Source organism: Ochotona curzoniae, unplaced genomic scaffold (genome assembly GCF_017591425.1).
Source record: "Ochotona curzoniae isolate NIBS_2020 unplaced genomic scaffold, NIBS_Ocur_1.0 contig_3622, whole genome shotgun sequence".
In the NCBI taxonomy this organism is placed as follows: Eukaryota; Metazoa; Chordata; class Mammalia; order Lagomorpha; family Ochotonidae; genus Ochotona; species Ochotona curzoniae.
The window spans coordinates 14,023,747-14,051,414 of NW_024465926.1; the positions used below are offsets into that span (position 1 = coordinate 14,023,747).

At 53.6% G+C, this 27,668-nt stretch overlaps 1 protein-coding gene across 1 annotated transcript; it reads left to right on the top strand.

The window, feature by feature from the left end:
- Window positions 1-10,217: 10,217 nt before the first annotated feature.
- On the top strand, window positions 10,218-25,658 carry LOC121157717 (palmitoyltransferase ZDHHC1-like). Its single transcript, XM_040982058.1, has 12 exons — window positions 10,218-10,376; window positions 15,033-15,235; window positions 16,298-16,531; window positions 19,296-19,471; window positions 20,915-21,016; window positions 21,314-21,438; window positions 21,534-21,692; window positions 21,904-22,016; window positions 24,515-24,597; window positions 24,819-24,912; window positions 25,044-25,125; window positions 25,235-25,658. Exons 3-12 carry the CDS (start codon window positions 16,298-16,300, stop codon window positions 25,516-25,518), a joined length of 1,452 nt encoding a protein of 483 aa, XP_040837992.1. The 5' UTR covers window positions 10,218-10,376; window positions 15,033-15,235; the 3' UTR covers window positions 25,519-25,658.
- Window positions 25,659-27,668: the final 2,010 nt, after the last annotated feature.

Genomic DNA, 27,668 nt, shown 5'->3' on the forward strand with positions numbered 1-27,668 from the left:
CTGCCACCCAGCACAGGAGCTAGAAGCCATACCCACTAAAGGGAAAAGGGCTCTCCACCCGGAGCCACTCCTGTACCTGCACCTGCTCCTCCTCCTATAAGTACAGGTGTCCTTCTCAGCCTGGCTTAGTGAGGCAGGAGTGGCCTGGGAAGGGTGTGTGTGCCTGACCTTGGAGACATGACCTTGGGAGCCTGGGTTTGTATGCACCAGAGCCCGTTTGGCCACATGACCTGTCATTACCATTTGACTATGTTCCTCCTTACACCATAACTCTGCATGTACAAGTGAGCACATTGGTGTGTGTTCTTGGTAACTCCCTCTTGGTCTGGGTCACCCCGCCTCTGAGAATTTCAGGATCACATTTATTTTCCAAACGCACCAATTCAGCTATGGACATCGCACTGTGGCCTGGCTTGCTAATTTGAGCCATGGACCCTAGATTGGTTGGGTACTTCTTTCCTCGGCTCTCTTCACCCTACCAGAAGTCTGACTGTAGTTTTTCCATCTTGGTCCATTAGAAGCTGGGGGTGCTTTGAAAGTCGAGGCCGCACAGGTGCCAGCAATTGCCAGAACTGGAGTTGAAGGTCAGAGGGATAGGAAGGGTATGCAACACTGAGGATCAAGACTGAAAACAATCTTCTACTGTACAGGATCTTGACTTATCCTCTGGAAGCTTCCAGTATGAAGACTTGCCTGAGGTAGGTGGCAGGACTTAACTCTGGCTGTGGGGTGTGGGATGGCTAAGACGGGGAAGGTTTTTGTTTTTGTTTTTTAGCCCAGGTTTTGGGACACTGCCACCTTGGGCAGAACCATTCATTTGTGTTCTGGGACTTGGATCTCCAGGGCACTGTGGCCTCCTTAGCCACTGACCCCTTACCCTGCTAAGGTGGAGACATTGGGAGAAGAACAAGGTGGTTTAGGCAGTCAAGCCTGGGAGGGGCTGGCCCAGCCCTGTCTGAGGCTTGCTGCCAGATCATGCCTGCCTGGGGGCAGAGAACCAGCCTCTGCCAGAAACGGGAGTCTGGGCTGGCAGGGGCCTCCAGGGAAAAGAAGGGAAGGGAGGCAGAGGGCAGGAGCCCCACTAGATAAGGCAGGACCTGGCAGCCCAGCGAATCGAAGGGCAATCAGAAGGAACCGAGCCCCGCTGCCACCCTGCCCTTAAGCTCAGAGACAGGTGTCCTTTGTCCCACCTCTCTGTCTGCCTCCGTGGGACACAAGGTCCGGAGCTTTGGAGGACTTCAGGGAGGGGGCTGCTGCAGTGCAGTCGGGCAGCTCATTGGCTCCATCTGCTGGCTGTTGGGAGAGAGCGCGGTGGTAAAGAGCTAAATGCCAGGTGACAGGTGGGTTTGAGAGTGGGGTAACTCAAGTCCCTGAAAGAGGAGGTGCCAAGAGCCTTCACGCCATCTCCTCTGACTATCCTGGGGTGTCTGGAGCTAAGAAAGCACTCACCACCTCTTCCTTTGAGGGCCAGTTCCAGGGCGGCCTAGCCCCCAGGAGGTCCTGCCCTGCCTTTTGCTCATGCCAAGACACCCTCTGTTCCCTCCCCAACCCTAGTATCAGCAGGGCCTTCTTCCAGTTGGTGCCAGTCCATCCACTCAGATTCTAAACTCAGTCTCCGGGAAGCTCTGGTTGACTTCTTACAGTGTGCCAGACCCTGTGCCCTGTGGCTGCCTGCACTGGTCACCTTGATTCTACAGGCCTTCTTCAATATCGTCCTTGGCTCTCCCCCACCCCCGCTCATAGCCACAGCCCTCTGATGTCATCCACAATCGTAATCACAGTCCTCTGACACCATCTCCACTATCTCCATCTCTACGCCAGCCTGGGGTCAGCTCCCTGCCCTGACCTCTCCATATGTAGGCAGTCCTAGACCTCCTGGTCCTCAAGCCCCACCTTGGCCTACAGCTCCTTGGGTCTCTGCTCTGCTGACTACTCTTGATCACTCCAAACCCTGTCTGCCATGGCTGTTGGGTGCTTCATCCCTCCATGCCTCTTCCCAGCATCCTTCATGGGCTACTCTTCCATGTAGGAAAACCTATAGCTGGGGAGACCTCTCACATGCCCCTCCCCAGTCATGAGTGTATATCTCCTCTTATATGCTGGCCACGTCCTTGTCTGAGCTCCAGCCTGGGTCTCACTCCTGATGGTCTCACTTCCCTTTGGCCCACATAGATCACTTGTACGACCCAGAACTGGTCTCACCTTCCATGGTGCAGGAGGCCATCTACTCCACACCGCCACATCGCAGCCTTCATTCCTTGCGTGGGCCTCCAACCCTGCTGCTTGGGCCCCAGCCCTGGGTCGGGTGCAGAGGCCTCACAATAGGCTTTTGTATAAGGTCTCACTATCACCAGTTTACATTAGTAGGAATCGAGGTTTCCAGAGGCTGAGAAAAATCTCTCAAGGTCTCCAACTCAAGTACACTTGAGCTGAAATCTTTAGCCAGCCCCAGCAAGTCAAAATTCATGGGTAACAGGAGGAGCCCAAGCCTGGGCTTTTGAGGACTGTGTCTAAACAGGAACACATCTACCACACGTGACCTCTTGGATTGCAGGGTGAGGGCTCAGGAAAGCAGGGACTGGTCTTGAATGAGTCTGAGAGCATGGTTCTTATTGGCCGGGAAGCAGGAAGAAGGGGAGGCGGGAGATTGGGGCGGAAGGAGTAGGTTTAAGGCAACAGAACCCAAGGAGGTGTTGGTGGACATGTGAGGGCTGGGCCCAGGATTTGCAGCCCATCCCTGCTATGGCCTGAACATGCTGGAGGAGGCTGACTGGGCCCTCGGGGCTTTAGGTGAGCTCAGCTATATCCCCATCTGGACTCTGCGCCTGGCAAGAGGGTCCATGAGTTACTGGAGAAAGGATATACTAGACCCAGGAAGCCGGGCAGCATCCATCTTTGAGGGTCTGGCATCCTCCTCTGAGGTTCCTTTATTGTTTCCAAGATTGAAGGCAGATGTTAGGGAATGTGCTCCACAGGGTTTTCTGGATTTGCCCCAGGGGAAAAAGAGAGACCCCAGGGAGAAAGCTTGGCTGGCCTGGGTGAGATCTGAGATCCAGCTTGGATCCCTCTGGGCACTCCAGGGTGCTTTGAGATGAATAGTCCCTCTGTCCCAGTTCATGTGTGCTTGCTGCAAACCAAGCCTTGTGCTCAACTTCCTTGTACTTTAATTTTATCTCCCAACTTTACATTGTTCCTTGCAAAGGAGGTCTTGTATTTCCTGGGTATAGGAAGTGAAATGACCTACCCTAGGTCACACAGCCACCCAGACCCTCTGGTTCCAATTCTCAAGCTGCACCTTCCCCTGGACTTTAGTCTAGGGGGTTGACATTGTTTGTTAGGCCATACCCAGGTGAAAGCCTATTAATCTTTTTTGTTCTTTTTGCTTCTGGATGAGAAACATGTCTCCCAAAGGCAGAATTAAGGCAACGTGATTATTAAATATTAATTCCAAAACTTGCTTCCTGCAGCTTCCATTATCCCTGGATTCAGGCATTTTCTTGGCAGAACAAATGCAAAAGATATGAAAATTAGTTGCTGTTGGCCGGCTAGTTTAATTTATTTGCATATACATAATTCAGCCCCACCCCTGGTGGCTAATACCCCCTCCCCTGGGGGAGTTGTGGCTGTTTTCTGATTGCGGTGGGGAGGCATGTGTGCACAGTTTTTTTTTTTTTTTTTTTTAAATAAACTGAAACCAGATGGAGAATGGTTCTGTTCACAGCCTTGCCTACAATTTTCTCCAGTGAATTCCTTGAAAAGTCAGCCACCTATGAGTGGTGCCTGGGCTCCGCGGAGGTCCCTGGCCGCTGGTATGCAAATAGTGAGTCAGGCTGGTATTTCTGAAAGTGAAAACAAAAGGAGGGGGAACAAATACTTTGTTTTGGCTCAAGAGCTTTCTGGAATTTGGGGTCATCTAGTGGGGTCCCAATTCCAGGTCTGCACACAGCTCTTTGCATCCTCACATTCTATGCCCTCCCTGGCATTGTCCATGGATTGAATGGGGCTTGGGAGTGGGGGCGGTGGAGGTGCCGGCAGAAAGAACTTGAGTCAGAATCGCCTGCATCAGGTGAGAGTAAATTGCAGATTCCTAGGGGATGGTCCAGTGAGGGTTATTGGGGTTCACTCTGACTGGGCTTCAGCTCCCCCTGGTGTACATGAGGGCTGAGCATATGGTAGGCAGGTTGGCCTGGGATGCAGCATCCACTGGCTTGAAGAGGAAGGAGGGCAGAACAATTGATCAACTACCCCAGTGAAGCTTGACAGCAAACGTGTGAGTGGATGGAGACTCTGAAGTGGACTCTGTCAGCTAATTGACCCTGGAAGGATTTCCTCATCCTTGGAGTGGCAATATCAACAGCATCTCAGAACTATTGAAACCACTTGAGCAGAATCCTCAGAACATGTTCCACAATGGGGACCCTGGGATAACATTGGGTACTGGGGAGACTGGGTGTGATCTCTCCCATTGTATTCCCCACTCCCCTTGACCTTTCACACCCTGATCAACTATGTAAACATCATGAAAAATAAAATTTAAAAAAATTTGCGGGCCCGGCGCGGTGGCGCAAGTGGTTAAAGGTCCTCGCCTTGCACGCCCGGGATCCCATATGGGCGCCGGTTCTAATCCCGGCAGCCCCGCTTCCCTTCCAGCTCCCTGCCTGTGGCCTGGGAAAGCAGTCGAGGACGGCCCAAAGCTTTGGGAACCTGCACCCGTGTGGGAGACCCGGAAGAGGCTCCTGGCTTCGGATCGGCATAGTATCGGCCCGTTGCGCTCACTTGGGGAGTGAATCATCGGACGGAAGATCTTCCTCTCTGTCTCTCCTCTCTGTATATCCGCCTTTCCAATGAAAAAATAATAAAAATAAATCTTTAAAAAAAAAAATTTGCAAATTTGCCCTGTTGTTGAGTCTAGCTGATGCCCCTGCAGCTAAGCTGATTTTTGATGTCAGTAGAAGGGCTGCCTCATCCTAGGTAAGGAGATTATCAAAATACTTTTACCTGCTAGCCAGGTCCACGGGCTGGTAATGTACCAGGAGTACTCTTAGTAAGCAATTCTTTTTTTTTTTTTTTTAAAGATTTATTTTTATTATTTTTTTCATTGGAAAGGCGGATATACAGAGAGGAGATACAGAGAGGAAGATCTTCCGTCCGATGATTCACTCCCCAAGTGAGCGCAACGGGCCGATGCTATGCCGATCCGAAGCCAGGAGCCTCTTCCGGGTCTCCCACACGGGTGCAGGTTCCCAAAGCTTTGGGCTGTCCTCGACTGCTTTCCCAGGCCACAGGCAGGGAGCTGGAAGGGAAGTGGGGCTGCCGGGATTAGAACCGGCGCCCATATGGGATCCCGGGCGTGCAAGGCGAGGACCTTTAACCTCTTGCGCCACCGCGCCGGGCCCAGTAAGCAATTCTTAGTTGACAGATGAGCCCAGGACACCTGCTGATCACCATGACAGGGCGTTAGGATCTTTCTTGGAAATGTGAATTGGTCAGTGACCCCGTGTCCCTGTCCCCCATGCCCTTCTGCTGACGCGGGAGGCTGGGGGACACTTTTTCAATTGCACCCTTCCCTGCAAGCTCAGGATACTGCTCTCTTGGATTCCAGAGCCTTTTTAGAGAATTGTGTCAGGTTACATAAGGGTTGGAGATGGGAGCACTCCAGGGAAATTCTGTCGGGAACAGGCGGTCTAGAACCTGCTTTCAAGTATTCGAAGAAAAATTTCAGCTGTCTCAGGCTTGCACACTTGTGAAGGAAGTCAGAAGAGCCTCCCAGCTTCTGCAGGCATTCTCGTTCCCCACAGAAATGAGCGAGAGTAAAAGGAAGGATTCCAGGCTTAAAGGAAATGCCAGGCTGCACCGAGCGCAGGCAGGGCTGGGGAGGTCAGGACCGTGTCACTGTTAAACAAAGAACGGGCTGCTGGGAGCCCCCTGGAAGCCCTCCGGAGCTCCCGATGACTTCTTTTCTTTAATTTAATTTAATTTTCTTCTCTTCTCTCCTCTCCTCTCCTCTCCTCTCCTCTCCTCTCCTCTTCTCTTCTCTTTTCTTTTCCCCTTTCTGCAGCAGAGGTAGCACAGGTGGTCAATAGAAGCTTTCCATTTTCCAAGAAACACGAATCAAAAATGGGATCGCCGGTAGGAAAGCTGAAAACCCTTTGGTTCCAAAGACTCTGGAGGGCACATTTGCCACACACCGTGACTCTAGTTTTGTTTGCCTCTGAGGAACATCCCTCTGACAGCTCTGTTGCATAAGGTCTGTTTCCAAACACGTTGTCCCCAGCTAGAGACATGCAGTTAGCTTAATCTGGGACTGAGAAGTTCTATACGGGTGACAACGTGTTCTGAGCTGCACTGCTTGGAGTCAGCAACGGGGAAAACTGCCTGGAGCCTCTCACCAAGGAAGCCTGAGGAGAATACTTTAAATACCAACAGGCACTTTTTTTTTTTTTAAAGCATAGACTGGTCATCAAGTCACTTAACAAGGCCAGGTAGGAAGAAATTAATGAAGAACATGACTTGAATATGGCCAATACAAATTTTTTGCAAGGGACATGGAATAAAACCGATTAATTCAGGAAAGTCCGTTTTTATACAAAAATAGTTTGACAAGTGGCTATTCGATTTACCAAAGACTTTGGGGATTGAGATGTAGTAGGTTAAACCTCTGCCTGTGGTGTTGGCATCCCATAGGGTGGCTGGTTTGTATCCTGATTGCTCCACTTCCATTCCATCTCCCTGCTTTGTGGCCTGGGAAAGCCAAGGAGGCTAGCCAAGTCTTTGTCCCTGCACCCACGTGTGAGGCCTGAAACCCTTTCATTCAATCCTCCTTTCTTTCATTCACCTTGCATTTATTGTTTACTAGGTGCCAGGCCCAGAGAAGCTACCATCAGCAACTTAACCCCTCCTTCCTTGGTGAGCTCCGTGTCTGGCTGGAGACATGGGCCTTTATGGATCTTTGCAGCACAGTCAAGGAACCAGACTGAAGAAACTGTAGAGAAAAGTCCTGGGGGTGCTGTGGGAGCCGGAGGTTGGGGACATGTGGGTCCTCTAAAGTCCTGAGCTCAGAGAAAGCTTCCCTGCAGGGAGTGCTCCCCTGGCGGTGGGGTCTCCCTGCAGGTTCGGTGGGTTCAGGCCCTGGGCAGTGCCTGCTCGGGAGTCTCCATGGTGGAGCCACGGAAGGTAGCCCGGGACGAAGGGAGGCGCCTCCTTCCAGGAAAGGAAGAGCAAGTAGCGGCTGGTGGGGCCTCCGGGGTCAGCGGCGGTCGGGGGGCGCTGCTTGAGAGGCTCCGGCGGTCTGCGGCGGCCGTGCTGCTTTTGGTTTCAATTTCATAGTGTAGGGCAGCGCTTCTCTCCGGGGAGCCGGGAGGTTCGGGAGGGATACCAGCAGGAGGAAGAAGAATCAAATTGGTGTGTTTAGGTATTGTTGGGGCGACAGCCAGGGCTTGATGGACAGTGTGTGTGTGTGTGTGTGTGTGTGATATGAGGATGTCAGGAGGTCTTGGCCAGAGAGTCCCCAGGTCACAGGGGCAAGCCAAGTGTCTGAGCTGAGTCATCCAGGACCTGCTGGAAAAGTTACCTGACCCCATGGAGGGCTCTAGAGGGCAGCAGCTAGGTTTGATTCTACTACCCAAAAAGCATCATTTCCTGCTAGTAAGAACAGGAAAGTCTAGATTATCTGTCCCAATAATTAGTCCCCTTGGAATATTGTCTGTGCGTGTTTTGTTTGTTTCTTAAACTAAGTATTTATTTATTTGATAGGTGGAGAGAGAGAGGAGGGAGAGAGAGAGAATGAATCGTCATCCATTGGTTTATCCCCCAGATGGCCACAGTGTCTGTAGCTGGACCAGTCTGAAGCCAGAGCTTCCTCCAGATCTCCCATAAGGGAGCATGGGCCCAAGGACTTGAGCCATCCTCTACTGCTTTCTCAGGCTATAAGCATGGAACTGGAATGGAAGTGGAGCGGATGGGACATGAACTGGCACCCAAATGGGATGCTGGTGTCCCAAGTGGGGGCTGAACCTACTGCACAAGTGGCAATTTAACCGCCTGGACCAGGACATTAGCACCCTGTCTGTGTGGCTATATGCATGGTCACCATTTCCGGCCTCACCACAGCCCTGATCAGGAATTGCTGGTCATTTCATATCTCAGCAAATTGAGATTTCAAGATGTTGAAGGAATTGACTGACGGTAGCAGGGCGTATTGGTCAACAGAGATGACAGGTTACAGGAAGACTGGGAGCGCAGTGGCTTTGCCTGAAGGCAGATGGGTGGCTGGTTCTGGCCCTGGGCAGGATGAGGCAGCTTGCTGGCCCGTGAATCTCCTAGGGCAGCTCCAAGCACATGTGTCAGCCCAGAATCTTCTCACGTGTGAATGTGCAAATCTTTTATCTGCTATCTGGGTTCTTCTCCCCTCAGCAGACCTACTGTTTGGGTTCCAGGCAATAGCTTTGAGCAGGGACAAGTTCTGCCCGTGGGCCTGACCTGTCCCAGAAAACCATATCTCACATCTCCCGTTTTCATAGACCTTGGGTGTTGTCTGGGGTGGGGAAGCTGGAACAGCAGTTCTGGGAGAGGGTTCCCTGTGGGAAAAGACCTGAGGATGAAAAGCTGCTTCAGATTCCAGAACAGATATGTCCTGGGAGGCAGATATGTCCCAGATCTAGAAGGTTCTGATCCTTCTCCCTGTGGAGATAGGTGGGACTCAGCCTGCACCTTGAATTCTGGGTCATCTTTGACTTGAAATTTTTCCATTCAGATAAGTTGAGGAGTCAGCTTGGTATTTTCTAAAGCTGGAGTAATCTTGGTATTTACTCCACAGTTTATTGGGCCCCAAAACAAGACTAAATCATCGAGTTAATAGCACAAGAACCTACGCTGACATGTTAACAGAGCAGGCGCTGGCCATGGGGCTCCTGTGGTATGTCTGGGACTTCTACACATTAGAGGCAAAATCAGTGGCTGCTTCCCGTCTGGGGACCTTGGAGATGCGATTGAATCACTTGCAGAGGATGAAAACTCCTCCCCTCTCTCCAGAAACTTCAAGCTGTGGGAGAATTCATTCTGAGTATCCCCAGGGAGAAAGGGTGGTTGGCTTGGGAGAGCCCTCAGTTGGGGGGGGGAGAGAAGCTGCAGGGGAGGGGCATGGACAGTGGATGGGGTTCCCTGGCAGCCCCAGTGGGGGATCGGATGAAGGTTTAGCAGGTGGGCTCCCGGACAGCCCAATTCTGAAGTCCTTGTGGGCTGGAGTGGGGGCTCTTCCTGCGGCCTGGAGGTTTCTTGCTTGGAGGCAATAATGGTATCCTGGGAGCCCCTGGGTAAGACAGTTTCTCATTGGGCCAGCGTTGTGGAGGATTCCAATAGGATTTTTGTGTGATTTTATTATTATTATTATTATTTTAATTGGAAAGTCAGATGTACAGAGAGGAGGAGAGACAGAGAGGAAGGTCTTCCATCCATTGATTCACTCCCCAAGTGGCTGCAACAACCGGAGCTTAGCCACCTGAAGCCAGGAGCCAGGAGCCTCCTCTGGGTCTCCCACACAGGTGCAGGGTCCCAAGGCCTTGGGCCATCCTTGACTGCTTTTCCAGGCCACAAGCAGGGAGCTGGGTGGGAAGTGGAGCTGCTGATGGGATTAGAACTGGCACCCACATGGGATCCCGGTGCGTTCAGGATGAGGACGTTAGCCACTAGGCCACCGCGCTGGGCCCATGACTGATTTTTGTAAATCTGTCTCCCCTTGACCCATTACCTTCTTGAAGAACAAGGAGCTCAATATATTTTTTCTTAGAATTCCCAGGGCCTAGCACCTAGTCTTCCTACAGCCTGCCTGTTAATCAATTAATGAATCGGTTAATCAAGCAGTCTGAGTGGTGATCTGAGGGAAACCAGATGGCAAGCTTAGAATTTCAAGAAGGGGAGAAATCCGCTTTTCTAGGAGAAAGTTAAAAAACAAAAAAACAAAAAAACAACGTAGGGGCTTAGTCAGGCTGGCGCGTCAAGGATGGGGGCGTTTCACAAGCCCCGCCCCGCGCTGGGGTCCTCCCGCCAAGTGAGGCGGCGCGGTTTGGCCACTGTGCGGCGCCGTAGCCCGCGCCGTTGCCAGGGGAACGGGCCCGCGCCGGACGAGGCCCAGCCCGCCTCGGTCTGGACCAGCCTTCCAACCCAGCCCGCCGAGCTGGAGCCCGAGGACTTGTCCACCCAACCTCTGTCCGGAATGGGACCCCACGCCGGGGCGCGCCACTTGCTGGTCCTGGGGACCGTCTGTGCCACCCCGGCCTGAGCCGCGGCCTCCTTGGGAGGAGTCGGCGGCCAGGCGTGGGGTCCGAACCACCGGGCTGACCTTGACCCGGCCGATCTGGCGCGGCCGCCGTGATGCGCAGGTGAGGAGCCCCGCTGCGTTTGTCCTCTGGGAACCTGGCCTGAGCTGCCAGTCGCGTGGCTGCTGGCGCCTGGGCTGGGCCTGGAACCTGGCACTCCAGGAGGGTTTCCGTGCAGCGCGGGGCTTCCTTCTAGCAGCGCCGAGCGCCTACTGTGTGCCAGGCTCTCATAACAGGTGCTGGGCCACGGAGAACTCTACTGATGCTGCTGGGCTCCCAAAGCCACTGAGCGTTCAGGAGGGGTGGGGCGCAGGTGCCGGTGCACGACTGAGAGTGACTCCAGGTGGGGTTAGGTGTCCTGGTGAGGAGATGGGGACGGTGGGAGGCAAGGCCTTCACTGCAAGGTGACTTCGAAGCTGACACCTCCAGGCTAGAAAGGAGCCAGCGGCGTGAGCAGAAGAGGAAAGGAAGTATGGAGAGGACGAGAGTTCCAGAGCCCCCCCCAACCCTCCCCGCGAAGGCCAGGGTTAGGAGTGGTGAGGGGGGGTGTGTTTCAACCTTATCCCAGCAGGTGAAGGAAATCACTGAAGGATTTTGATGATTTAGAAGTATGGACAAACCTCACTGACTGCCATGGGCTGTGATATAGTGGGATAAGCCTGCGCCTATGGTGTCAGCATCCCATAAGGTCACTGATTTGTATCTCGACTGCTCCACTTCCGATCTAGCTCCTTGCTTTGTGGCCTGGGAAGGCAGTGGAGGATGGCCAAGTGACAAGCACACACAGGGGAGACACAGGGGGAGGAGACGGCACTGTCTCCGTTGTGCCAGCCTGAGCACGAACCTCATCGCTGAGCCTCCATGACCTCCTCTGTGGAAAGGGAATGCTATGTGTGTTGCTTGTCAGAGGGCCAGTGAGGGCCAGCCACCTCCGAGACCAGTGACCAGAGAGACCCTTGAGATGTCGCCAAGTTGGAAGGGATAGTCGTTATCCCAGAGTGCTTTTGGAGGGGTGAGTCGCTGAATTCCGCAAGAGCTGGCTGGTCAGGCAGTGCTGTGGCAGGGCGATGCGGGAGGCAGCAGCAGAGACAAGCAGGCTGGAGGGTGGTCCCTGGGCTTTGGGGGCACTGGGGGTTCTCTGTGGGAGATGAGATTTGTAAACAGATAATCACCCTTAAGATGCAGTAACAGCAGTGGCTTAATTAGCCAGGGTTGTTTTGTTTTTCCCCTTTCATTTTTGTTTTTGTTTTTCTTAGTTTGTTCTGTCCCAACTTTGTTCTTAATGACTGTTTCTGAGTGGGTGTTCCCCAGGGCTTGCTCCTGCAGTCCTAGGAGTTGATTTCCTGGCTAACATCAACAACCATTGCCCCCTTGGAGTGTCTTGTAGTTCTGTTCTGTGCAGGCGGCTCCCTCTTTCTCGTCCCCTCTCTTTGGCGTCCCAGACAGTGGAGAAGGGCCGGTGGAGAAGGGCACAGAAAATGTTTGCAGACATTGTCAACTCAGGAATGATGGAGGTCTCAAGCTTTTCTCACCGTAGCAACAGACTTGGTGCATATTGTTTACAGCCGAGAGAGGGAGGGCCCAGCCAACGCCCGACCGGAGTGACCAGGCCTTGGGAACAGCTTGATGTGCCAGTTTGTTTTCTGGGGTTGGGGAGTGGGAGTGGGAAAGATAATGGTATGTGCATCTAGTAGCTGAATGATTGCCCCTGCTTAGGGAGCCTGGTGCCATAATGTAGTGGTTAAAGTGCTTGCCTTGAATGCGCTGGGATCCCATATGGATGCCGCTTCTAATCCTGGAGGCTCTGCAGTAGAGGACAGCCTAAAGCTTTGGGACCCTGCACCCGCATGGGAGACCCTGGCTTCGAATTGGCTCAGCTCCAGCTGGTGTGGCCGCTTGGGGGGTGAACCATTGGATGGAAGATCTTCTATATCTCTCCTCCTCTTTGTATATCTGCCTTACCAATAAAAATAAATAAATATTTTTAAAAAGAATTTTAAGATCAGGAAAATACAACAACAAAAAATAATTTTAGGACTAGAAATTTCTGTGGTACCTCTGAGGGAAGTTTTACTAACCAAACACTTTGTCAGATCTGATTTTTTAAAATTAAAGATTTATTTTTATGAAAAGCAAATTTACGGAGAAAAGGAGGGGACACAGAGAAAGATCTTGCTTCTGCTGGTTCGCTTTCCAAGCCAGGAGCCAGGAGCTTTTTCTGGGTCTTTCACACAGGCAGAGGGTCCCAAGGCTATGGGCCATCCTCCGTTGCTTTCCCAGACCACAAGCAGGGAGTTGGATGGGAAGTGGATTAGCCAGGATATAAACCGGTGTCCATATGGGATCTTGGCGGATGCAAGATGAGGAATTTAAACACTAGGTTATCACATGTGCCCCATAAATGATTTTTTGCACTGTGAAACAATGTGTACCATGAAGTTTTTTTTTTTTTTTTAAATGTATTTACTTTTCTTGGAAAGGTAGATATACAGAGAGAAAGATCTTCCGTCCTCGGGTTCATTCCTCAAGTGGCTGCAATGGTTGGAGTTGAGCTGATCCAAAGCCAAGAGCCAGGAGCTTCTTCCAGATCTCCTGTGTAGGAGCAGGGTCCCAAAGTTTTGGGCCATCCTTGACTGTGCCCCCCACAAATGCATTAGGGGTACATGAGCATCCTCTAGTACCAGGAGGATGAGGGGTGACATCTGCCCACAGTTAGGATGTGACATACTGCTTTTATGATGTAACATCCTTTCCCCTTTCCCGAAAGCAATTACCCATGATCAAAAAAAAAATAATAATAATAATAAAGAATGAGCAATTTCAAAGTTTCCCCCTCAGACATTGGGGTGCTGCCCCATGTTTTCTTTCTTGCGTTTCCTTCCAAAGCGTCCATGTCTGTTCGGTCCCTTTGTATCTGCCCCATAGTTCCCTCTGCAACTGTACATCTTGCTCTTCTACTTCACCGTTTACTCAAGATCAACCTGGGCCCTTGATGTTTTTAGCCCACCATACAGATGGGCCACAGTTGTTGGTTTCTGTCCTGTGGTATTACGAATAGCACCACATTGGATTCTGTGAGTTTACACATGAAATAGATACCTAGAAATGGAGTGTTTGAGTCAAGGGGTTTATATGTTCTAGTGTGGGACATTGCCAGTTTGTCATCCAGCCTGCTTTTTAGAAAGACAGGGACCCAGAGGCAGTTGATCTATGGAATCTGCCCCAGGTTCCGGCAACGTAGGAACCAGAAACAGGCTGTCTCTGGGCCTGCCCTTTCACTGGCTCCAGCCTGCCTCTTCTCATTGGTGGCTCAAGATGCCAGGCCTGTCTGCTTGTCTCTGATGAAGCACCCTACCCTTCTAGCCTTCTTCCTTCCTCCCTCCCTCCCTCCCTCCCCTCCTTCCTCCCTCCCTCCCTCCCTCCCTCCCTCCCTCCCTCCCTCCCTCCCTTCCTTCCTTCCTTCCTTCCTTCCTTCCTTCCTTCCTTCCTTCCTTCCTTCCACAGCGCCAGTATCCCATATGGGCGTTAGTTTGAGTCTTGCCTGCTCCACTTCTAATCCAGGTCCCTGCTAGTGCATCTGAGAAAGCAGCGGAGGATGGCCCCAGGACTTGTTCCCCTGCACCCAAAGAAGAAGCCCCTGGCTGCTCCTGACTCTTGATCAGGCCAGCTCTGGCTATTGTGGCCATTTGGGGAAGTGAACCAGCCACTGGAACATCTCTTTTTTTCTCTCTTTCTGTCTCTCCTCTCTGCTCACCCCCTCCAAAAAATACACACACACACACACACACACACTTTTTAAAAAAAGATTTATTTATTTATTGAAAAGTCAGATATACAGAGAGGAGGAGAGACAGAGAGGAAGATCTGTCCAATAATTCACTCCCCAAGTGAGTGCAACAGCCAGTGCTGAGCTGATCCGAAGCCAGGATCCAGGAACTTCTTCTGGGTATCCCACACAGGTGCAGGGTCCCAAGGCCTTGGGCTGTCCTCAACTGCTTTCCCAGGCCAAAGCAGGGAGCTAGATGGGAAGTGGAGCTGCCAGGATTAGAACCGGCGCCCATATGGGATCATGGCGTGTTCAAGGCGAGGATTTTAGCTGCTAGGCCACACTGCCGGGCCCCCCACACACACTTTTTAAAAGAAAACTACCTCAAGCAATGCTGTTGCTTTGGACACAACCATCCAAGGCTCTGAGAAGCAGTAGCCTTGGGAGGACAAAGCTGAGAGCTGTCCAAGGGCCATTGTAGCAGGTGCCACTGAGTTGGCACTTGGGGCTGAGGATTCACCTTCTGGGTTGCATCCAGAGGATAACACTCATGCCCCTCATCAGGCTGGTGCCAAGCTGAGAACCAAACCCAGAACTGTGAGCCCCCAAGCCCTGGCTCCTTGTCTCCATGGCAGCTTCCTGTGAGCGCCTGGGAGAAGACCAAGGTCATCCCACTTGGCTTTGAAAAGGTGACTACAGACAATGCCTGACCTGGCTGGCAGGCAGCACTGGGCCTGTGGTGGGCACAAGGACAGGGTGGCTAAGAGTGAACGTCTCGGATCATGCTCTCTATTCAGTGGACGAAGCTGGTGCAGGGAATTGTTTGCAGTTGCGTCATGGGGTGAAGTGGGTGCTGGATGGGAGGACTGAAGGCAGGGCAGGGAGGGCCTCGTGGCCTTGGTAGAATCTAGATTTCGCACCACTCACTGTACTCCTGTTTCCTTTGGTTTCAGATGTTTTCAAGTCAGCAAACATTTACTGAGCGACTCTTGTGTGCAAGGTACAGTTCTGGGTACATGGGGAACTGTTGCGGTCCCCCCTCATCACAGTGCTGGAGGCGCCAAGGAAGACTTTCAGGAGGAGGAGACTCTGAAGATCGAATTTCATTTTCTTGGGATGAGAAGTGAAATAGGCATTCCAGGCTGCTGTGCAAGGGGTGTGTGTGTGTGTGTCACACCCTTGTCACTTAGATTCCTGGCCCACAGGTCAGGGCCTCTGGCAGGAAAGTCTAGCTACCAGGGTTTTGTCCGCAGCCCCCGGCATGCCCTCCAAGGGTCAAGAGCCACCCGCATGGGCTCTGCTTCCCCCTTAGACTCAGCCGTTCCTGGTCTAGGGGCTCTTCTTCTTGGCCTGCCCCTGCTGGCAGTGACTGTGTCTTTGGCTCCAGAAAAGCTGTTAGACTGCAGGAGGGCAGGTTGGGGAGGAGAGGCCTGGTTCCATCTGGAGGGTTTGGCTCTGGCTGAGGCCTGGCCTATCCTTGAGCTCCCTCCAGTGTCATCAACCCACGCTTCCGGGTTCACGGACCCTGAGCCTGTGTGTCACAGTGAGCAGGGTTTCTTGGATTTCTCCTCTCTCTGCTCTCTCTGTGGCTGGCTCCTCCCCAGTCAGGAAGCCCCAGGCAATGGTGAGGAGGGGGGGGCGGGGACAGGGACGGTGAGGCAGTTCTGATCCCCTGGTCTCAAAGGGATCACGGGCCTGTGCAGGGGCAGCGTCCACATCCCCCACCCCACTCTGAGCACTCCATTCTGTTTCTCCCAGCAGAGGATGCGGGGGCCCTTCTCCAGCATTGGCGCTTGGACCTCCGCACGGGGGTGACTAATGCTGACAGAATCAGCCTGTGTTCTCATCACTCTGGCCCCAGCCTGATATTGTTACCAGATGAGAACATGTCTTATTGGGTTTAGCTCTGATGATGGTGGAGACAGAGCACTTTGAGTAATGGGCAGCCACGCCATGTCCTGAGCAAACCCTGGGCTCTTCTGTCAAGTCCTGGGGTCAAGGCTCACATTGGGGCACTGGGACAGTCTTCCCCTGCCACCCTGTTCCCATTGTCTCTCTGTGCCATGCAAAGTCTCCCCACACCCTCCACCCACAGGCTTCCCCACAGAGGAGCTGGGAAATGGCTTGACATCCCAGCCTGCTCCACGCATAGCTAAAACCTGGCTCCAGCTCAGGCTGCCACAGGCTAATGTTCTCTCTGCTCCTTCCTCCTCCGGAGATGACCATTTGCAACAGACCCTCCAACAAAACAGCCCCCGAGAAGAGCGTGTGGACTGCACCCACACAGGCCAGCCCGGAGCTGCAGGGCCAGCGGTCCCGTAGGAATGGGTGGAGCTGGCCTCCTCACCCGCTCCAGATTGTGGCCTGGCTGCTGTACCTCTTCTTCGCTGTGATCGGCTTTGGGGTTCTGGTCCCCCTTCTGCCTCACCACTGGATGCCTGCTGGCTATGCTGTATCCTTGGGAAAGGTTGGGACTGGGGCAGGGAAGTGGGCGGTGGGATTGTGGGTAGACAAATAGACATGTCAGAGGCTTAGCGTGGGGGCCAGAGCCTTGGGAGTGCCGGGTAAGGCAGAAGAGATCCTGGGTACCCACTGGACCCCTGGCCCACCCTTCAGCCTCTTTCTGGCCCCATTCTTCTGACCGGGTGAGTGGACAGATGAAAAACATTGTAGAACAAGCCTTTTGAGCCTGCACAGATGGGAGGTCCCCGAGAATTGTCTTAGCAAAGGACAGCCTTAAACCCATCATAAGCTGATGGTGTCCAGAGCTAAACAAAGGGAAAATTAGGGAGTAATTATTTCACTTACAAAAGAATTTTTCACTTTTCAGAAACAGTCATGGTAGAATTGTTTTACATCATAAGTTTCCTGGCACATTTCAAGTGTGGTTTTATTTACAGACAGATTATTAGTCTGTGCCCAGAACTGTTTATGAGCTCATTGATTCTGTAAAATAGGGCCCTTTTAGGGGAAGCTGAACATGAGAACAGGGCTGGATAGGTCCTGGAGGCTCCTGGGTCTAGCAACACATGCAGACTTTGCCTGAGCTTTGTAGTATGTCTGCCCTGGCTCTGACGACAGTCCCTAAGAGCAGGGATATGGCTGCAAGTCTAGGAGCTTGGGGTGCCACAGGCATCTATGTGCCCAACCAAGTGAGCATTATGATTGGGAAAAAGGATCCCCAGGGAAAGGAGGGCTGGGCTGGTGTGAGCTCGGGGTGATCAGCAGGGAGGAGCCTGAGAGGTGGGAGCACAGAGGCAGCAGCCCTGCCTAGAACCGCTCGGCATCATAGGGCCTTTGGGGCTGAGCAGTTGCTGCCCAGCCTCCTCCTCTGTTGGTAGAAAGGGCCCAAGCAGCATGCTAAGATGCATAGGAACACCACAACATGTGTGCCACAAACAAGAACTTGCCCTCTTGTCAAGCCTGGGGCAGATGACAAGGGTGTGGACATGGAAGGGACTTGTGAGGAGGCTGTTCCTGGAGGCCAATGATGTCACTGCAGGTTTCTTGGTTCCCAGGAGCCAGGGCTTGCTTATAAGCTCTATTGATAGAAAACTAGACCCTCGGGCCCAGCGCGGTGGCCAGTGGCTAGGGTCCTTACCTTGAACGTGCTGGGATTTTGGGCGCCAGTTCTAATCCTGGCAGCTCCACTTCCCATCCAGCTCCCTGCTTGTAGCCTGGGAAAGCAGTTGAGCACAGTCCAAAGCTTTGGGACCCTGCACCGGTGTGGGAGACCCAGAAGAAGTTCCTGGATCTTGACTTCGGATCAGCTCAGCTCTGGCCGTTGCGCTCACTGGTGAAGCGAATTATTGGATGAAAGATCTTCCTCTCTGTCTCTCCTCCACTCTGTATATCTGACTTAGTAATAAAAATAAATAAATCTTTAAAAAAAGAAAGAAAACTAGACCCTCCCTGAGTTGGCCAGCAAGCCTAAGTGGTTTGTTTTTAAAGATTTATTAATTTTAAAACAGAAAAAAAGACAAAAAAGATGTATTAACTTTTATTGGAAAGGCAAATTTATAGAGAGACAGAGTGACAGAGAGAGATCTTTCATTTGCTGGTTCATTCCCCAAATGGCTGCAATGACCTGAGCTGGGCCAATTTGAAGTCAGGAGGTTGGAGCTTCTTCTGAGTCTCCCACATAGTTACAGAGTCCCAAGGCTTTGGGCCATCCTCTGCTGCTTTCCCAGGCTGTAAGCAGGGAGCTGAATCAGAAGTAGAGAAGCCAGGACTCGAACTGATGTCTTTATGGGATGCTGGTGCAGCAGACAGAGGATTAGACTGATATGACACTGTGTCAGCCCCTTCTTATTTGTGTTAAAGGCAGAGTGATAAAAAGCGAGGTGGGTAGAGAGAAAGAGATATCTTCCATCCATTGGTTTACTCCCCAGATGGCTGCAATAGCCAATACAAGGCTAGCCTAAAGCTAGGAGTCTGGGACTCCACTGGGGTCTCCCATGTAGTTGGGCCATCCTCTGCTGCTTTTCCAGGAGTACGAGCAGAGGGCTGGATTGAAGGCAGGACTTGAACTGGTGCTCTGAATGGGATGCCAATGTTACAACAACGTTGCAAGTGGCTGAGGTGCAAGGCTGGCCCTTACTGGTGACCTTTTACACTCAGATATAGTAGAGTTGTCATCATACTCTTCTGCAGTGGCTGCATTACTGAACAGATCAGTCTGTGAAGAACTGCATTTCAGTGCAGCGTTAAACCTGTTATTTCATCCCAGACAGTGGGTCCAGGGCTTCAAGTGCCTGCACCCCAGTCAGGGAGGTAGCAAGTGGAAGAACCTCTCTCTGGAAATGCTTCTCCAGCAGTTGTGGCTGCCCCTCTCAGAGCCAACTTCTCGTGAAGCAAGAAAAATAAGCTCCAAACTTAAACCTGAGGTCTCTGAACCTTAGGGAATGTCCCCTTTCAGTCTTACTTCAGTATTTGGAAAACCACCAGAAAGTGGCTTGAGGTGAGACTAGCCAGGGCCCTGTGGTTGGGCCACTAAGTGGCGGCAGCAGATGGTCCCAGCCATGAACTCCTTTGCTATGTGGTCCCTCTCTTCCCTCTGGGCACAGGGGTCTGCTGAAAGAGGGCTGCTGAGGAAGCCCTTGGGGACTCCTATTAGGAGGTGGTATAGGCAGAGTCTGCGGGGTTGCGGGGTGAAGTCCTCAGGTGGGGACCTCAGCTTGCAGAGTGTAAAGTGAGTCTTTAACCTGCTGGGCCAGTGCATGGGGGCCATCTTTGTTGGCCACCTGTTGGTGCATCTCACTGCCGTCTCCATAGACCCAGCAGATGCTAATGTGCGGGACAAGAGCTACTCGGGGCCCCTGCCCATCTTCAACCGCAGCCAGCACGCGCACGTCATTGAAGACCTGCACTGCAACTTGTGCGATGTGGATGTGTGAGTGCCCGTGTGTGGGTGTGACTGCATGGCTGTTTGGGGGCCATAAGGGTGTCAGCAAAACCACCTGAGGAGCAGGGAAGATGGGAGCATGCCATGTGCCATTCATCCTGAATCAGAGCTCCTGGTTCTCACCCAGTGGAGATTGTGGGTGCCCAAGAAGGCGAGGAGAAAGTGATTGAAAGCAGAAGAGGAGGAGTTGTGTTTCCAGTGGCTAACTCTGCCAGTGACACCCCTGGGTGCTTGTGAGCATCCTTAGGCAGTGCTGGGAGGGAAGGCAGAGCTTGCATACTTGAGCCTGTGCTAAGCACTGGGTTCGAGCACCATGCATGTGGACAGCCCAACCCCAGAAAGGCTGAGAAGCCTGCCTGAAGTCACACAGTGACTGAACAGCAAAGTCAGAGGCATGGCGCTGGCTGCCTGACCCCACCCCCACCCCCAGCGTACTCTGCAGGCTTCCTTAACCCATGAGAATTCTGAGGCCCTGAGAGGCCCAGGCACCTGCTGCAGCTCACACTGCTGGGGGTCAGACGGGGGAGGGATCAGAGTGAGAAGTGCTTAATCTCCTTGGCTAATTCCCACAGCCTCTGCCCCTACTCCTCCATCTGGAGACACCCCCTCCGCCTTTGGCTCCTAGCCTGAGGCGGGGATCAGGAGTGGGAGTGTGGTGCAGCTTCAGACCTCTAAGGCAAAGACATGTGCAGTGTGTTGTAAGGGCTCTGGCCACAGGAACGAGAGAACGCCCAGCATGCAGGCACCAAAGACTTGGGCTTGAGCTGTTGCCTGTATGTGCACTTGGCAGCGATTGCTCTGACAGTGACTATCCATCCCCAGCTCTGTGTTGTCTTTGTCCCCTCCTCTGCCTCCCCAGGATGCGGGGCGGTTATCTTGCTCATATTGTACTGGGGGCTAACCCCCTGCAGTGCTGCATCTCCCCTCCTCCCCTCCCCGCAGGGCTGTGTGCTCATTTTTGGCTTGCTCCCATTAGCCCACTCAGTACCTCAGCACGATTCCTACAGGATACAGGGAGGCAGGGACCTGGAAAATGGGGATGTCAGAAAGATCAGTGCAGGTCCACACCAGCCTCTTTGTGCAAGAAAAAACCCTTTTCTCATCTGATGTGGCCATCACGTAGTGCTCAGTCCAGAGAAGGTGTCAGAAAAGGTGCCACTCCACGCCCCATCTCTGCCCTCCCCTTGGGTCTGTAGTCCTTGGGAAGCATGGCCTCCTGCAAGGACCATTACTTGCAATGTCGCTAGAGGGCGTGCGTGCTCCTGGCCTCGCATCACTACCAGGCAGAGACACCTGGTGGGTACGTGGCCCGGCCTGGTGCTGTGGTTCCTCAAGGGGAAGTCGCTGGCAGGCCCAGGCTGCTGGGCCACGATGGGCTGGCCTGCGAGGGGCAACATGAGGGACCAATGGCTTTGCACCTCCCCCACGCAGGAGCGCTCGCTCCAAGCACTGCAGCGCCTGCAACAAGTGTGTGTGTGGCTTCGACCATCACTGCAAATGGCTTAACAACTGCGTGGGTGAAAGGAACTACCGGTGAGAGCAGACCTGGGGTGAGCGGTGGACGTGCTTGGAGGGCTGGGTGCTGCTCAGGCACATGGATGCTCTCAAGCTCCAGGAGTTGGGTGTGGGGCTTGCCCCTTGCTGGCCCAGAGAAGCCAGGAGTCCAAAGGCCACAGGTCTTCAGGGTTGTCCTGCACGTTGGGCTGCGGAGGAGGCGGGACTGCTGGGTCAGAGGTCTCCCCTGCATCCCAGCTTTGGGCGCTTCTAAGCTCCTGGCCCTTACCAAGCTGGAGGGCCCAGGCGCTGATAGCTGCCCGTGGCTGGGCCCAGGCTCTTTCTACACAGTGTCATATCCGCTTTACTGGGTGTTCTGCTCCTGGTGCTGGTGGCCACTTATGTCTTTGTGGAGTTCTTTGTCAACCCCATGCGGCTGCGTACCCACCCACACTTTGAAGGTCAGTTGGGGCTCCAGGCCCACTCCCACTCCTATTGTGCGCCTGTTCTGATCTCTGGGCCAGGCCCTGACTGAGTACACGGCCTGTGCTTGCAGTGGTGAAGAACCAAACTGATGTGTGGTTTGTGTTCCTGCCTGCTGTGCCCCTGGAGACCAGGGCTTCTGCCATCCTCGCGCTGACCGCCCTCCTCATCCTCCTGGGCCTGCTCTCCACAGCCCTGCTCGGCCATCTGCTCTGCTTCCACATCTATCTCAGTAAGTGTCTCCCTGACAGCAGCATGGCAAACAGGGGCCGCTTACCTGTCAGGGGTGGTGGGGCTGCAGAGCCTGGATACCACACCTTTTCCTGGGAACCTGGTCTCAGGGAGTGTGGGGACAGCAGTCTCCACTGAGAAGTTGGTGGCCACCCAGCTCCTCTGAGCTCTGTCGCACTGAGTCCTCTCCTCCCCCCTCTGCCCACCGCCAGTATGGCACAAGCTTACCACCTATGAGTACATCGTGCGGCATCGCCCACCGCAGGAGTCAAAGGAGGCCCACCGGGAGCTTGAGTTGTGTCCCCCCAAGATGCGGCCCATTCAGGTATCGAGGTGGCCCCTGGAGGGTTGGGGGTGGGGTGGGAGATCGGCCTGGAGGTGGGGGTGGTGGGGAGTGGACTGTGCCACAGCCAGCCAATGAGGAGACAAAGGAAAGGCAAGCATCACTGAGTCATGGCTGGACCAGGGGATGCTGGGAACAGGGGCAGGGTGAATCTGGCTTGCGTACTTGTTCACCTACTGAGTCAGCTGGGCACAGCCAGCCTTAGGGCCTGATGGACATGACTGTCCAGGCTCCATGCATGTGCCAGAGGGGGCGGGATGTGGGAGCCTGGACACAGGCAGGATGGGGCTGCTGCAGAAAGGAGTGGGATAGACCAAGGGCTGGAGCTGAAGCTGTGGGGGGACAAGAGGGAGCCATCTGCTTTCCCCATGCCTATATATGTCATCCTCTTATCCTCAGTGTAGCCCACAGGGCAGGTGCTGTTGCCCCACCAGTGTTGCAGATGAGCATGTTGAGGCCTAGGAAGGTTAGACAGAAGAAAGATGTGGAAATAGTTCAGGTCTCCTCACTCAGCTACAGGAATCCTCCAGCCCAGGCTTCAGGCTGGCCAGCCCAGCTGCTACCCAGCCTAGCCCCTTCCCATGCCCCTAATTTCCTGAGGTCAGCAGCTGGAGATGGGGTGGTCCAGGGCTCAGAGGCCCCTGGGACTAGGAAGTCAGGGGGCCCAGGCCAAGCCCTGAATCTTCATGGCAACAACACAAACACAGGCTGGTGGGCGGGTTGGAGGGGGGGCTTGGGACCCCACTTGTCCTATTCTCATTGCCAGAGTGAGGCTCTGCTCTAGGTCAGCCTCGGGGGTGGTGTGTGCTGGACTCCCTGTCCTGGAGTGGGCCATAACCCAGTGTCAACGCAGTGGGGGCCCTCCTAGGGAGGCTGGCAGTGCTCCCATTGCCCTGTGGAGAGATAGGCCAGGGTCTCTCTAGGCATCAAGGCCAGAGCCCCCCTGGAGGGGGCATAGACTGCAGGCTTTGTGTCGCTGTCATGCTTAGGCTATGGGCCAAGGGTGGCAGCAGCAAGGACATTGGGCTTCTGTTGTGTCCGTTTGCAGGGAGGCCTACCCAGGGCCCGTTTACAGAGCAGAACTGAGGCAGAGGTATAGCTCCAAGGGACAGCTGTAATGAGAGCAGGAGTGTCTGGAGTGGGCCTCCCTAGTGACTAGGGCTCCGGCTAGGGCTTGGCCCCATGGGCTTTAAGACCATTCTCTACTGCTGCTCTCTCTGTGCCCCACCCTTTGAGGTCCTGGGAACTGGGGTAGACTTTGGCCCTCTACTGGGCCAGCGAAAGATGCTGAGTGAACAAGAGTAAAAAGTTGGGGGGAGGGTTACCTTGAGGTGCAGGTCATTATGCCTTGTTTTTGACCTCTGACCCCAGGCAGAGGTCAGGCCAGCATCTCCACCCCCTTCCCCAAGGCTCTGCCAGGGTCTCTGCACCTGTACAGCCGGCCTGCTGTGGCTGGGCCCCGTTCCCAGGTCTGCCAGAGCCCCAGCAGGCAGCTTCCCCACCCCCACCCCGAGCAGGAATGCGGGAGGGGCCCCTTTCTGGAGCCGTTGCCCCCAAACATAGGCTTGTTTTAGAGACGGCGTTGCTGTTACAGTGTCTTCTCTGCATTAGTCAGGACGCCTTGGTCTCCATGGAAGCGACTGCTGGGCCAGTGACAACTGTCGGGGTGTTGCCTCTCTCCTTCCCTGCCGCCAGGGGCGGGGCCTTGCCGCCCAAGCCACGCCCACATCCTCCGCACCACGCCCTTCCCTGCTGGCTCTGTTCTGCCTTTTGTTTCCTCACCTGCCGCCCTGGTGGGCGTGCCTGGGGTGCACCCTCCTTGTTGGGGTGCAGGCCTAGGCCGCGAGGTGACCTCCCAGGTCCCTTTATTTTCGGGGCTTGCAATTAAACAAGACGCAACTCGCTCATAAATAAGCCTAGTCCCTGTTGCCAGCTGTGGCGCTGTGGGTGCCACCTTCCTTTTCCCGCTAGCGGCCCTTCCCCGCAGCTCGGGGTTAGGGTTATCGTTGGGTGCTCTTTGAGCATGAGGGGCACGCCCCGACTCAGCTTCTAGGAGCCGGCCAGTCTGGGGCCACCATCTGGGGCACACCCTCGGACCTCCCGGCCAGGGTACAAACTGGTTCAAACGCTGGAGCCCTGGGAGGGGCTAGGAGAAGGAGCGGGCGCCCTGAGTGGCCCTTGCCTTGCCCTGAGCTGAGCAGCTGTGAGCGCCTGTCCTGCTCGGGTGTGTTCCAAACTTGGGGAGCTGAGCCTTCCTGGAGGTGAGGGAATTAGACTGGATGTAGTGGGGACCTGCGGAGCAATAAGGTTTCTTAGCCCACAGAGAGACTTTGGGAATCGCATAGATGGATGGCCTTGGACAGCTGGGTGGGGCCTGTAACCTCCCTCAGGGGCCAGTGCACCCCTGGGCTGGCACATGACCCAGGAGGCTCCAGATGCATTCCTGACCTTGCAGCCTCCCTGACCCCTGCCTTCCACAGGAGATGGAGTTCTATATGCAGACCTTCAGCCATGCGCGCCCAGAGCCCCCAAGCCAAGCCAGGCCAGTGGCAGTGAATGCCAAGTGAGTGTGATCTGGGCATCTCCCACTAGCATGGCAGGGCCACCCAAGGTGGGAGAAAGCATGGGTCAAGGCCCAGACCTGGGTCTGGGTACAGCTCAGGAATGACTCAGATGGGTCAGCCCAGGGCCCTCTGCCAAGTAGAGAAGCTTGCATCAGGACCCCCAGCACAAAGGACTTTGGGGGACAGCCCCCCTGTGCTTAACCTTCTGCTACCCTCTCAGTCCTGCCCCATTTCTTACCACCAGGGGCCAAGGAGAGCCTCCACTGCCCTCCTCCCCAGACACTCTGGCCTTGCCTCCCAGGATCTGCCCCCAGGTAGGGAATACAGCTGGGCCCCCTTGGACACAATGGGAGAGGGCTTGGAAAAGGGCCGTTATCCTCCTGCACAACTCCACCTCCACCAATTTGAAGACTAAGCTGCCCTTAGACTTCCTCTGTTTCCATAGAAAAAGAAGAAGCGGCGCATGTATAAGGTACCGATGTCAGAGATCCTGAACTGGGAGGTGGCTTCGCTGCCCAGGCTGCGGGGTAAGCACCCGTGCATGTCCAGGTCCTCCCTAGCAAGCTCCAAGGAAAAGCAAGGCAGAAGTCGGAGCAAGCTGCAGCCCTCTGTCTCTTGTTTTTCCTCACCATGCAGGGTCCCGGAACACTGAGCACCATTCCGGCTCACTGAGTGATTCCACAAGAGCCAGTCCGAGGCCCACTGTTGGCCCTGCAGGCACCGACCAGTTGGCGTGGGCCGAGTCCCTGGATGAGATTCCAGTGGCACAGACACGCCTGGGCAGTGCTGCTCTGGCTACCCCTGGGGGCAGGGCTCGGGAGCCAGGGCTGGCGCTGCAGACGCGGGCTCCCGCTGTGTGTGTCAGCCCTTGGAGTGGTGAACTCAAGGCTCCAGATGCCCAGGACAGTGGCCTTAAGTAGCTGGACAGATAAGCCAGAGGGCCAAGGAGTAGCGGCCGGCCCAACTCTCTATGCAACACCCCACGCTTGCAGTCCCCAGTGCACTTTAGGAGTCCCCATGGCTGGCGGGATCGGCCTCCTTCCCCTACCACTCAGCAATACCTGCCCACCGGCTGTGATGCTCCAATAAATGTTTTTTTAATGCTTTTGCGAACTTGGTGTTTACTTTCTTTTAAAAAAAGATTTATTTTTTAAAAAAAGATTTATTTATTTTTAAAGACAATCTTTAAAAAAATTTTATTTCTTTATTTGTTTTTAAAATATATTTTACTAGTAGTATCCACTTTCCTGTAGCCCTTGAACCTTCTTACCCTAATTAACTATGTAAAGAATGTCAAAATAAAAATTTATAAATAAAAAAAAAGAAGCCTATGGGGCTTATGGGACACTATCAAAGAAAATAACATATATAAAAATAAATATAAAAAATACAATAAAAAATAATAAAAAAAATATTTTGACAACCTTTACATAGTTAATTAGGGTAAAAAGGGTTAAGGGCTACAGGAAAGTGGGTAAGACTATTATTTTTTCCAAATTGTTTCCTTCATGTTTAAAGGGGGTATTAAGGGAAAAGGCCCACCCAATTTCCCACCCTCCCCAGGTCCCAGATGTAGGGTATGCTCTGAGGTTCTTTTTTTTTTTTTTAATTTTTTTTAAAGATTTATTTTTATTATTTTTTTTATTGGAAAGGCGGATATACAGAGAGGAGATACAGAGAGGAAGATCTTCCGTCTGATGATTCACTCCCCAAGTGAGCGCAATAGCCAATGCTATGCTGATCCGAAGCCAGGAGCCTCTTCCGGGTCTCCCACGCGGGTGCAGGGTCCCAAGGCTTTGGGCTGTCCTGGGCCACAGGCAGGGAGCTGGAAGGGAAGTGGGGCTTCCGGGATTAGAACCAGCACCCATATGGGATCCTGGGCGTGCAAGGCGAGGACTCAACCACTTGCGCCACCGTGCGGGCCCTGAGGTTCTTATTCAAGTGGTTTTGATATTTCAACAGTTATGAATCGCTGCCAATCTTGCCACTCCAAGCATGATGGGGTCCTTGAGGATTCCACTGATTGACATAGTCTATAGAGTCTCTGTTTGCCCCGTGCCAAGATATAGCTGGGATGGTTGGTTGACTTGTTCTGTCTTCTCTCTTTTCTTGGTTAGGGTTCTGAGTCCAGCATGTTGATTTGGGAGATCTCCAATGAAACTTTGTCTGAGGTGTTTCCGGACCAGATTCTCGCATGTACTAGCAAGTACAGGGCCAGGCACAGTCCATCGCCCCGGTCAGCTGTATTTTTTTTTATTGGAAAGTCAGATTTACAAAGAGAAAGATCCTCCGTCTATTGGTTCACTCCTCAAGTGGCTGCAAAGGAACTGATCAAAGCCAGAAGCCAGGAGCTTCTTCCAGGTCTCCCATATGAGTGCAGGATCCCAAGACTTTGGGCCACTACTTTCCCAGGCCACAGGCAGGGAGCTGGATGGGAAATAGAGCAGCTGGGATATGATCCCAGTGTGTGCAAGGTAAAGACTTCAGCCACTGGGCTGTGGTGCTGGGCCTGGTGTTTACTTTAAGCAAGGATGGCATTCCCAGTTGGTCTAGAGGCAGAGGCCAAGGTGGGTTCCCAAACCGTGGTGGCTACTTGTCAGACAGTGGTATGTGTGGACCTGAAGCGCCCTGGGTGCGGGACTCGTGGTTAAAAGATCTGAAGAGGCAGTCTGGCAGTTGCTGTTATTATGATTACTGAACACTGGATTTGTCCTTGGAGATGGCCGTGGAAGGGGAAGTGGGAAGACTTTGGGTTCAGAAGGACAAGGTGGGAATAAAAGCAAGGGGACCGATCCCAGGGGACCAGGAGCTTTTCTTGGCGTCGGGCCTCCTTGTGGGAGTGCAAAATTCCACGACTGAGCAAACGCTGTGCACTCATCCAACCCTCCCTCCTCCAGAGAACGCGGGAGACGTCGCCAGCTGCAGCCCCTTGTCATTACAGAAACGCACCTTGCTCTGTCCCTCACCCCCTCGCCTACGCTCCAGCTCCCAGGCTGCCCCAATTTGGCGCTCTGGGAAGCTGGATTCGCCCAGGAGGGAGAGAACTTTTTGAGCAGAGCCCAGGTTGGGA